Consider the following 12,505-nt stretch of genomic DNA (forward strand, 5'->3'; position numbering starts at 1 on the left):
TTAACTGTAAAAATGCAGTTCTGCCGACATCGAGCAGAAACTTGCGCTATGCCCGCTTACAGACAGGTAGACGAGATGATGACGTACAAAAACACTGCGACTCACTAGACAAAAAACAAGAAAAACTGTTCTGTCGGGACAGAGAGTAGCCGCTGCGTGTGGACGCGCCACCATCTTGGTTCACCACTTGTTCACCTACTCACACACACACATCTGTTGCCCATCCTGTTGGCTATTTACAGTAGTTGTTTATATGTGGCTGATGCAAGCACTAGTTTGCCATAGTTGTGTCATATCCCTGTTTCTGTTTTTGAGGCTGTTTTTGACATTTATTCAACCATGCCATCATGGTCAAAAACCCTCTTATATTAGTGTTCATGCTGGCACATACAGCACCAAACAGGAAGTCAGTTTAGTGCTGCTCCCAAATGGAGTAAATCCTCAGAGACATTCACAAAACAGTATGTTTGTTTATTTCAAATTTTTTTTGCTGCTGATGAAATTCGGACACTGAACAGTGCTGGGGGTAATGCATTACAAGTGAGTTATGTAAATTAGTAACTAGTAAAGTAATACATTATTTTTAAGAGTTACTTAAAAATAAGTAATGGCAGTTACTTTGTTTTCTCTTGCATTGACTGACAGCTCTCTTGTCCCCATGCTGAGAGAAATCAGGGGTGAGAGTAGAAGTGTGAACATTCTGTTACACTAGTTCTAAACTAAATGTGAACTTCTGTTTTATTAACCAGGGCCTTTGCTGCTGACTTTCAATGACCCAATTCAACCATACTAATAAGCAAAAATGACACATTTGCCAAAAATATAACTTTTTAATATTAAAAACTAACAAGCAAGCCCATCCAGATTACAAAAAGTAACACATAAGTGATATAACGCATTAATTAGTAAAACAATTAGTTAGTTTTTTTACGGAGTAACACAGTGTAATGCAAAACTAACTTTCTCTAACACTGACCCTGAGTAAGTCAGAAGAAATGCAAGCCAGAATCCAAGGAGAAAAAGAAACAATTTCAGCTGTTCATTTGTGACACAAACAGTGTTTGCTCAAAGCAGAGGTGTTAAAGTTAGCAGCCTGAACTTTAGCCTACAGTGGGAGGCGGCTGTGAGCGGTATGTGATGTTTTACATGAGTTAGTAGACCATCATTAGGATTCTCTATTTCAGCATAAGAACACTTCCATAGGCACAGCTGAAGAAAAATGAAAAGCTATCCTTTATTAGACCATAAAGAGATGGATCAGTTATTCTATCACAGCATTTGCAGGAGATCACATGCGTTGAAGTGGTCAGAGTCCACGCTTCACAATAAACAAATGCAACACAAGAACTGCAAACAGGACACTGCAAACCAGATAAACTAGCTCAGAGTACAACCCCCCTCCCCCACACCATGTTTGAAAAATAAACACAAAGTCACAAAGACAAAAGAAAATGATTTTTGGCCTATTCATCTGATTCAGCCAGGCTGACACGCTTTGCACAAGACGGGAAGTCTGTATTCACTTCCAGCTGCTCCAGGGTGTTTTTGCAGTAGAAGCACCTCAGCAGCACCGGGCTCTGGACCGCTCCACTCAACAGCTGCAGATGGAGCTTCTTCAAGTCTCTCGGCAGAACGAACATCCTGTAGCCTCTGAGCTCAGTCTGCACACTCTTCTCATCATGCTCCAGGCTGATGACCCAGAACTTGTCCCGGCTGTGTGGGTCATGGGCAGCACTGGTAACAAGGTTGAGCGCCAGAGCAAAGAGATTACTGGCAGAAGCTGAAACTGTGTCACCTGGCACGCCAGGAACTAGTTTGGATTTAAGGTCATCTGCAAAGAGAAGTATTACAAAAAAAAATATATATATATATATATATATAGATTCTTGAGTGTGAGCCAAATACACTGATGCTGGCATGAAACACAACCTGTGTATGTGCGTTGAGGTGGTGAGATGAGGAGGACTCTGTCTGAGAGGTCAGCCTGTGTGTTGAGCCAGCGGAGCGGCCCTTGTTCTGCTAGACTTCTTCTCTCCCACACATCGATGACGACATGTACTCCACCACGACTCTGCAGACTTTCAGCCAGGAGCATCACAGAGCGCTGAAACACACTGTCTACTGCAGGGTACACGAGCAGCACACGCACGGACGCAGAGCGCCTCGACCCACGAACCCAGCGGAAGGTTTGACCTGAGAGAGTGAACAGAGGAACATAGTAACACACTACTGACACTCTCATTGTTTAGTGTGATTAGCTTTTTACTGTAGATGTTACACTTTCACACACAGAAGCTCCAGAGTTCATCAAAGGCAGAAAGATAAGAAATTGTCTAAACTGTGTCACCTCTAAGCCTACTCTGAAACAGGCTGCTGGAGATATGTTCATAAGATCTCATATTTCAACTATTATCGACCACTTCCCCGTGTGTAGAGGTGTAACATTTGAAAGCAAGTTTTAAATCCTTTTCTTCTCACTTACAGATGATGAAGCAGCAGAGAAGCACGAAGAGAAGCGCCAGCACACATCCAACAATGTCAAAAGCAGATCTGTCTGGAATAAAACACCCCGAGAGTAAGCACAGAATTGTTCTGAACAGAGAAACCAGTGAAACGAGAAGATGAGTTACAGGATACTCACTAGTACAGCTCACTTTTTGAACCTTCCATTCACTTTCTTCCTGACAGTCTGTGAAGTGAGGCAGTATCTGCCATTATGTAAATCCAGATCAGTGTTAGTAAAATCCTTTTTTATTATATTTTTATAGCTATTGTCTATTTTAGGCAGGACAGGTCAGGTAGAGACGGGAAGTAAAAGTATACAAAAGGGATGTAAATACAGAGAATATTTTATAACAGGAAGTTAAATTGTTCTTATTCCAATGGAATTTATGTTTTCAGCAACATTTGGTGAGGTTTCTGATTTACCAGATATTTGTTTAGATTTTTGGATTGGAAAACAAACCTACTGACTGAGAAAAGGACTGAACATGTGTTACAATGCACAGAATTGCCACATATTTTGACCAGTGAGATTGGATAATGTTTAATTAACACTACATTAGGGAACACATGTTTACTATTAATTAAGAATTTTCCCTCAATAAACTCCTAAATAATGCAGTTGATGTAGTGGTTATGTTTAGGTATGGGATGGATCTAGAATATTGTCATGCAGTAAAACATGCATTTTTAAATACTAATAAACAACCAGTACACTAGTAATATGCATGCTAATAAACAACTAGTTAATAGTGAAGACTGAAGAGTGTCCTCTAATTCATAATAAAAAACTGAATAACCCTGCATGCATTCTAATAAAGCATATATTATTTTGAGGCTGTATGATGTACAAGTAAAGATTAGGTCTTATTTTATAGTTACCAATATCTCAAGGTCTTCACAGGGACCCATGTATTCCATGTATTCTAGTTCCACTTCACATTTTTCTACTTTACATTCCTGCAAGACACACACAAAAAAAAAAAAAAAAAAATATATATATATATATATATATATAAGACTTCACTTGTTTTTCACTTGTCTATACTTAAAACAAGTGAATATAATCTGCCTGGGCAGTGTATACAATATACACAAGTAAATGTATGTATTGTGTTTATGTATTATTGTGATGAGTGGGGCGGGGCCGAGAGCCGTGGGAACAGAGCGAGGCTGGTGGAGTGATTGGAAATGAGCAACACCTGCTCGACCCACCGATCTCGAGTCCCACGGAGGAGATGGAGGGATATAAAACCAGAGCGACGACAGTGACAGACGAGAGAGGACCAGGCCTGGGCTTTAGTTTGTGTTTGCTTTTTATTTCTGTTTTGTCTTTATTTTGATTATTAAAGTTTCATTCTGATTGTCCGCCGGTTCCAGCCTCCTTCTTCCCATAATTATGGAGTTTTAATTGTTACAGTGGTGCCGAAGCCCGGGAGAAGGAGGGACGTGGAGTGTGTCGCCATGAATGCTCGAGGCGGTGGGCTGGAGTGAGTTGCCGGGGACGGGCGAGCTCGCTGCCGGCCGCCCGTGAGGTGGAGGGGTGGCTGCCGTCCATGAGCGAGCGGAGGAGTCGGCGCCGTTCGCCAGGGGGCCGGAGCCTGCTGCCTCCGTGAAGGAATCCGGAGGAGCAGGGAACGGGGGACTCCTGACGGCTGCCCAAAACCGGAGGAGCCGACGCCGTCCACTGGGCAGCAGAGGAGTGTCGTGCCGTCCGCCGAGGGCCGTCCAGTGCCACCGCCAGGCACCGCGGAGGAGATCACCCAGCGGGTGGAGGGCCGAGCAGCAGTGCGTCTGGGAACCAGAATTTTTATTTTCTCCTCTTTCCCCTCTCTGGTCTCTGTCGCTCCTCCTTCCATCTCCTTTTCTCTCGCCTCGTCTGTCCTACCCCCAGGTTCCCGCAGGTCCCTGTGAGCGGTCCCCCCCAGAGGGAGGGGGGGGGGGGGTAGAGCGCAGTCTCGAGGGTACCCCCCAGGCCTGCGAGGGGCGATGTGGGTATGTGACGAGTGGGGCGGGGCCGAGAGACGTGGGAACAGGAGCGAGGCTGGTGGAGTGATTGGAAATGAGCAACACCTGCTCGACCCACCGGTCTCGAGTCCCACGGAGGAGATGGAAGGATATAAAACAAGAGCGACGACAGTGACGGATGAGAGAGGACCAGGCCTGGGTTTTAGTTGTGTTTGGTTTTTATTTGTATAAACTTTAATAACAAAATAAAGACAAAACAGCGCGTCAGCCCCTCACGGACGACTGACGTGCTGTTTTGTCTTTATTTTGTAATTAAAGTTTATATTTCATTGTCCGCCGGTTCCCGCCTCCTTCTTTCCGTGATCATGGAGTTTTAATCGTTACAATTATGTATGTATTTAAAAAAAAATCTCAGTGACACGTTGCTGCCACACATTTTTTCCACTCAATTATGTCAGAATAACGAGTGCTATGTCATTAAAATGACAACTTTTTCTTATTAAAGGACATATTTTCTCATAATAACGTTATGCTGTTAAAACGGCATAACTATCTTGTTGACACTCAAGCATCCTTCTTATAGCAGCCCTTAATAGCGCCTTAGTGGACAAATTTGGCCGTATCACTATCTTACATAAAATAAAGACTCAATTAATGCCATTTTTGTGCTTTATTTATTTCATTATTTATTTATTTGTCATAAATAATATTTCTTGTACTTCAGTAAAAAGTTAAGATAGTCAAAATCGTAAAACCTAGTGACTTTGGTGACATATGATGGTATAAAAATATCGAAATATCAAAATTATCATTAGCCACAATTTGGCTGTAGTACTCAATTACTGCATGAACTGTAGGCTTTATAAATTAATTTGTAGATTTAATATATATATATATATATATATATATATATATATATATATATATATACTGTATATATACAGTTGTGGCCAAAAGTTTTGAGAATTACATAAATATTAGTTTTAAAAAAGTTTGCTGCTAAACTGCTTTTAGATCTTTGTTTCAGTTGTTTCTGTGATGTACTGAAATATAATTACAAGCACTTCATATGTTTCAAAGGCTTTTATCGCCAATTACATGACATTTATGCAAAGAGTCAGTATTTGCAGTGTTGGCCCTTCTTTTTCAGGACCTCTGCAATTCGACTGGGCATGCTCTCAATCAACTTCTGGGCCAAATCCTGACTGATAGCAACCCATTCTTTCATAATCACTTCTTGGAGTTTGTCAGGATTAGTGGGTTTTTGTTTGTCCACCCGCCTCTTGAGGATTGACCGCAACTTCTCAATGGGATTAATATCTGGGGAGTTTCCAGGCCATGGACCCAAAATTTCAACATTCTGGTCCCCGAGCCACTTAGTTATCACTTTTGCCTTATGGCACGGTGCTCCATCGTGCTGGAAAATGCATTGTTCTTCACCAAACTGTTGTTGGATTGTTGGAAGAAGTTGCTGTTGGAGGGTGTTTTGGTACCATTCTTTATTCATGGCTGTGTTTTTGGGCAGAGTTGTGAGTGAGCCCTGGATGAGAAGCAACCCCACACATGAATGGTGTCAGGATGCTTTACTGTTGGCATGACACAGGACTGATGGTAGCACTCACCTTTTCTTCTCCGGACAAGCCTTTTTCCAGATGCCCCAAACAATCGGAAAGGGGCTTCATCGGAGAATATGACTTTGCCCCAGTCCTCAGCGGTTGTTCTGCATGCTACAGCTAGTCCAAAATGCAGCAGCAAGAGTTCTTACTAGAACCAGGAAGTATGACCATATTAGCCCGGTCCTGTCAACACTGCACTGGCTCCCTATTAAGCATCGTATAGATTTTAAAATATTGCTTATTACTTATAAAGCCCTGAATGGTTTTGCACCTCAGTATTTGAATGAGCTCCTTTTACATTATAATCCTCTACGTCCGCTACGTTCTCAAAACTCAGGCAATTTGATAATACCTAGAATATCAAAATCAACTGCGGGCGGCAGATCCTTTTCCTATTTGGCGCCTAAACTCTGGAATAACCTACCTAACATTGTTCGGGAGGCAGACACACTCTTGCAGTTTAAATCTAGATTAAAGACCCATCTCTTTAACCTGGCATACACATAACATACTAATATGCTTTTATTATCCAAATCCGTTAAAGGATTTTTAGTCTGCATTAATTAGGTAAACCGGAACCGGGAACACTTCCCATAACACCCTATGTACTTGCTACATCATTAGAAGAATGGCATCTATGCTAATATTTGTCTGTTTCTCTCTTGTTCCGAGGTCAACGTGGCCACCAGATCCAGTCTGTGTCCAGATCAGAGGGTCACTGCAGTCACCAGATGGTGGATCAGCACCTAGAAAGGACCTCTACATCCCTGAAAGACAGCGGAGAGCAGGACAACTAGAGCCCCAGATACAGATCCCCTGTAAAGACCTTGTCTCAGAGGACCACCAGGACAAGACCACAGGAAACAGATGATTCTTCTGCACAATCTGACTTTGCTGCAGCCTGGAATTGAACTACTGGTTTCGTCTGGTCAGAGGAGAACTGGCCCCCCAACTGAGCCTGGTTTCTCCCAAGGTTTTTTTCTCCATTCTGTCACCGATGGAGTTTTGGTTCCTTGCCGCTGTCGCCTCTGGCTTGCTTAGTTGGGGACACTGATAAATAAATGCACAGACACTATTTAACTGAACAGAGATGACATAACTGAATCCAATGATAAACTGCCTTTAACAATAATTTTTGCATTATTGACACTGTTTTCCTAATGAATGTTGTTCAGTTGCTTTGACGCAATGTATTTGTTTAAAGCGCTATATAAATAAAGGTGACTTTGACTTTGACTCAGCAGTCCATTCACTATACTTTCTGCAGAAGATCAATCTGTCCCTGATGTTTTTTTTGGAGAGAAGTAGCTTCTTTGCTGCCCTTCTTGACACCAGGCCATCTTCCAAAAGTCTTGGCCTCACTGTGCGTGCAGATGCGCTCACACCGGCCTGCTGCCATTCCTGAGCAAGCTCTGCACTGGTGGCACTCCGATCCCGCAGCTGAATCCTCTTTAGGAGACGATCCTGGCGCTTGCTGGACTTTCTTGGACGCCCTGAAGCCTTCTTTACAAGAATTGAACCTCTTTCCTTGAAGTGCTTGACGATCCTATAAATTGTTGATTTAGGTGCAATCTTAGTAGCCACAATATCCTTGCCTGTGAAGCCATTTTTATGCAACGCAATGATGGCTGCATGCATTTCTTTGCAGGTCACCATGGTTAACAATGGAAGAACAATGATTTCAAGCATCACCCTCCTTTTAACATGTCAAGTCTGCCATTCTAACCCAATCAGCCTGACATAATGATCTCCAGCCTTGTGCTCGTCAACATTCTCACCTGAGTTAACAAGACGATTACTGAAATGATCTCAGCAGGTCTTTAATGACAGCAATGAAATGCAGTGGAAAGGTTTTTTTGGGATTAAGTTAATTTTCATGGCAAAGAAGGACTATGCAATTCATCTGATCACTCTTCATAACATTCTGGAGTATATGCAAATTGCTATTATAAAAACTTAAGCAGCAACTTTACCAATTTCCAATATTTATGTAATTCTCAAAACTTTTGGCCACGACTGTATATATATATATATATATATATATATATATATATATATATATATATATATATATATATATAAAATGTTTGTATTGGGTGAGACTTAAGCTGACGTGGATCAAGCTTGACTGACTTGACCTGATTTGACGCCAAGCTTGAGGTTTGTCATACTTTCCAGCTGGTTGAAGTGTTGATTTGACCTCTGAATTAGTTCTAGAATGAAATGAAATGTTGAGGAGAATCATACCCCTTTCCCTCCATCTGTTCTTAGCAGTCGATGTGTGCTGTTTCTCAATATGATGGTGTGTCTGTCCGCCACGAGGCTCGTATTGAAGGTCACCACTATTTTGTCTCCATGAAGCACTGAATAAATGTCAGCATTCCACTGAATTTCAGCTAGCAAGTCAATCAAAGAGAAGAAGAGCAGTCAGTTGCCAAAACATTAAACAACATGTGATGAAACCACCAGCAATAAGTATTAAACTTCATTGTGTGAATGATGCCTCAAATCATGTGTGCTGCTGTTATTTAAGAAATCAGCACCTGATGCCTTTCCACCTCGATCACAAGCTTACCTTGAAATCAGAGCTGTGTCTGAAATGTTTCAGACATTTTGATGTTTGAAACCACAGGGAATGTTGTAATTATGATTCAAATTCATAATGCACTTAACATATTTAGAAGTGAGTTTGCATGATGATGACCCTGTGGAGCTCTAAAGATTACCCGTAGGTGTGAGAGTGAATGTGTGAATCTATTAATTGAATGAAATGGACTATATGACATTCACTAAATAGGGAATAATGAACGAGGAGATCACAGAATATTGCACACTTGAGGCCAGGTCTAACATCATGGCAGTGCGTTTTGCATGTCTGAGCACTGCTATCATTTGCATATACTATTTCAGGAAGTGCCTGTAGAATCTGTGAATCTTTAAACACAATGGGTGCAGTCTCATCGATTGGTGGCATTCCTGTCTGTCTCCAATAAGACAGATCAAATCATCAAAAGTCTGACCACATAGAAAAGAGAAGATAATAGTGGCTATAAGAGCAAATAAATCTAACCTGTTTGGGTCATCTTTGTATATTCTGTATTTGCTCCGTCGGATGGTGTTGGAATATTATAGGCAGATATGTAATAAATGGTTGAAGGACAAACAGCTACATTTGGCACAATGAAATGGAACCATAACTGTCAATCAAGAGAAGAAAAAGATTAGGACACAGAATCAAATACACCGTAAAACACACAAAAGACAACTTGGTTAACAGTACTTTTCCTTACTATACATGGTGTTTTTTACAGTGTAGGGTTTATGTCACATCTTGTGTTAATTTATTATCATTTTAGTGCCAAGTGCGCTGCCATGACAATGTGCAGCTTGTATATATTAGTTGCGGAAAAGCTTTTTGTGATGAACTCAAATTCAATATGTGGTTTTCTCTTCACCAACCGTGTTATTATGATGGTTAAAGGATCAAACAGTTCAGCAGCAGTGTGGTTATGCTTACTCAGTTAAAAAGGGCTGTTGGGGGATTTACTGGTTTGTTTGTTTTGTTCAACAGTTGTAAACTGTCTAAAGGTTTTTTTTTTTTTTTTTTTTTTAGTTTATCACATTTTCTCTGTATTTTTACAGATTGTTTTTACAGTGTAACCTTGTCTGTGAGGCTCAGTGCTCTTCGACTGTGACCTTGTAGTAAAGGCACTGATGACTAGTATTTAATTCACCATTTGTGTTTTTTCTTTACCTGTTCTTGACCAGTGAGGTTGATTCGCTCTGAGGTAAATGGAGGCTGGTACTCGCATCTGTAATATGAGTCAGACGCTTCAGAAACCGTTATCCATGTGCCAATAAGACTGCGAAAGCTGCCTAAGAAGACAATTTTCAAATTGACACATATTATGTACAACCTTCAAAATATTCACTATTAAAATGTGTAATTTATAGCCTTAGAAATGTACAGCCTTGTTCATTTACACTGGCTTTTACCTGCTCGCATGATGCAACACAAACCACATATACACATCATTAAAAGTGCTAATGCAAGATGGCCGCTATACGATACCAGTAAAACAAACTTCAGCTTAACTGCAAACCATCTGCTGAAGTCATGTGCATCACGTCAGCAAAGTGAAACTAATGTGATCAGCTGGAATTTCTGTCTGATCAGGCTTTTCTCTTTTCTGTTAGCAAGAAGCATTTTTCATGATTCTGCAGTTTTTAAATCATGTTACTTTTCAGTGTATAATGATTTACAAATTGTATTTTAACAATTTGATTAAACACGGAAAAAACTGCTTTGTAAAGTGTCACACATCATTTCATCCATATGAAAATAATATAGACACATTTTTACCACATGAAACTTTTTCTGTATGAGGGTCCTGTTGGGACGTTTAAGAGATGACTTTGAATCATGAAGCAGCATCTAATGACACTCAGCATCATTACATTAATCAGACAGCTCATTTTAAACCAGACATCAGTCGTTATCTTGAAAAGAATGAGCAGCACTTCCTGTCTCACCAACACTATCTCTGTCACAAGACCAATGAAACCCAAGGCTTGTGTTTCACAAAATCCTACCAGACATCCTACAATTAGCTGAAAATGAAAAACCCTAAATGATTTATCATTTAACAATATCTCTGACTGATGTCAAACTGATGTTCATAACAAATATTTCAACAATAACAAAACCATCTTGTGCCAATTAATTAAATAAATTAAATGAGAATATACAAAACGTTTAAACACACAAAACACAACTAACAAGTCACTCTTTCATCAAATGTGTTTTAAAATGATAACACAAAGTAACATTACATTTTGATGGTTCTTCTGTAATTCTGTGGTGCTTATTATTATTGTACTACCTAATTTCATGTAGCATCAATATTTTGGTAAATATTTAGGTCGGGTAATTTTTTCTTCTTCTGTCTTTAATTATGAAACCTTGGTTTATAACAGATTTGTTTCACTTAGTAATTAATATGGGTAAATATTGATCATGTACATAATATTGCACATCAAGTGACTCTTAGTTTCCCATAATTCCACCAATGACGATTTCTCATGAATTCCAAATAGACGTTTCTTCAGAAAAAAACACAGACAAATAAAAAAAACACATACTGTACATGTGTGCTGTATGACTGAATAAAAGAAAAGAGAAGATGTATGACTGATCTCAGAAAAGAGTCAAAACCACACAGAACTAAATAATAAAAATAATCACTTACTGTGATGTCACTTACTATCAATATTAATGGACCATCTGATAATAATAGAGGTTTGAGATTCACTCAGCTCTGCAGACAGCTTGTGTAAGGGTGAAGGGTTCGATTCATGGATTTTATACCATTCATTGGGTACTGCATGCTCTAAAAATAAGTACATACAAATAAATAAATAAATAAGAAAAAGAAATAGAAAGAAAAAAAGAAAGAAAGAAAGAAAGAAAGAAAGATGTACTTTAACACTTACCATCTTTTTTACAAGTGGCAACCTTTAAATATCAAAAGAGAGCAATGGTTTAATTAAGCTATGATCAAATGATTAATATCAAATATTTCTGCTATAAGATGACAGTGTACTTACTATACTGAGAGAACTGTTTTCTGAAGTTGTCCACTGGATTAAAAAGAAAAAAGCAACAATTTCCCTCATGCAGTCTAGAAGTTCCATTTGAACAGACCTGAACTCAAATCTCTGTTGAAATGAGCCGTGGCTCTCCTTTTATATCTTCCACAACAGGAAACGCCCACGAACCATACACACACAGCACCAGATTGTCATCAGCGGCTCACAAATCACACAACAGTTCATGACTGTACTGTTGTCTTTCAGAAAAACCCTCATAGAAAAACAAAAATCACCTTCATTTATATAGTGCATTATACAATACTGGTTGTGTCAAAGCAGCTTTACAGTGTCCGACAGGAAAATAGTGTCAATAATGCCCATTTTTTTTATTTACCAGTAAATTTGTTCCAGTAATTTTATAGCAATTTACTGGTAGTACTGTGTGAAAGGGGCTAATATTACCTATGATTTCCATGATGAGGAACACACAAATGGAATCATGGAATCCAGTCATATAAATGGAATTTACTGTATGACACGAAATGTCACAGAAGTAGGTCAGTACAGTTAAATAAAGTCAAAATATGGACAAGTGTCCATAAATATTAAGCTGCAAGAATAGTATTTAAATATTAATCAGTATGTTCTGCATGTCTCGGAGTATGTTAATTTCCCAAATGGCACTTTTGTTTTCTACACAAAGTCAAGTCAAGTCACCTTTATTTATATAGCGCTTTAAACAAAAATACATTGCATCAAAGCAACTGAACAACATTCATTAGGAAAACAGTGTCAATAATGCAAGAATGATAGTTAAAGGCAGTTCA

At 39.6% G+C, this 12,505-nt stretch overlaps 1 protein-coding gene across 3 annotated transcripts; it reads right to left on the minus strand.

Moving 5' to 3' along the window:
• Nucleotides 1–810: 810 nt before the first annotated feature.
• On the minus strand, nt 811–12,054 carry LOC132115308 (interleukin-17 receptor B). Of its 3 annotated transcripts, XM_059523701.1 has the most exons (11): nt 11,694–12,052; nt 11,580–11,601; nt 11,351–11,476; nt 9,841–9,962; nt 9,157–9,283; nt 8,334–8,482; nt 3,385–3,462; nt 2,642–2,708; nt 2,483–2,554; nt 1,930–2,193; nt 811–1,831 (listed from the first exon to the last, which is right to left on the minus strand). In XM_059523701.1, the coding sequence occupies exons 1-11, from the start codon at nt 11,778–11,780 to the stop codon at nt 1,464–1,466; spliced, it is 1,482 nt and encodes a 493-aa protein (XP_059379684.1). In that variant the 5' UTR covers nt 11,781–12,052; the 3' UTR covers nt 811–1,463. The 3 variants fall into 3 exon arrangements, with proteins under 3 accessions (XP_059379684.1, XP_059379683.1, XP_059379685.1); XM_059523700.1 differs by having other exon boundaries at nt 2,483–2,708; nt 11,694–12,054; XM_059523702.1 differs by lacking the exon at nt 11,351–11,476 and having other exon boundaries at nt 2,483–2,708; nt 11,694–12,054.
• Nucleotides 12,055–12,505: the final 451 nt, after the last annotated feature.

This window comes from Carassius carassius, chromosome 34 (assembly GCF_963082965.1).
Source record: "Carassius carassius chromosome 34, fCarCar2.1, whole genome shotgun sequence".
NCBI lineage: Eukaryota > Metazoa > Chordata > Actinopteri > Cypriniformes > Cyprinidae > Carassius > Carassius carassius.

Coding starts and splice junctions, on each gene's coding strand:
- LOC132115308 (XM_059523700.1), bottom strand. CDS start 11,780: ATGGAACTTCTAGACTGCATGAGGGAAATTGTTGCTTTTTTCTTTTTA. Junction 3,463..8,333: donor GAACAGATGGAGGGAAAGGG/GTATGATTCTCC, acceptor TGTGTCTTGCAG/GAATGTAAAGTAGAAAAATG. Junction 1,832..1,929: donor ACCTCAACGCACATACACAG/GTTGTGTTTCAT, acceptor TTCTCTTTGCAG/ATGACCTTAAATCCAAACTA.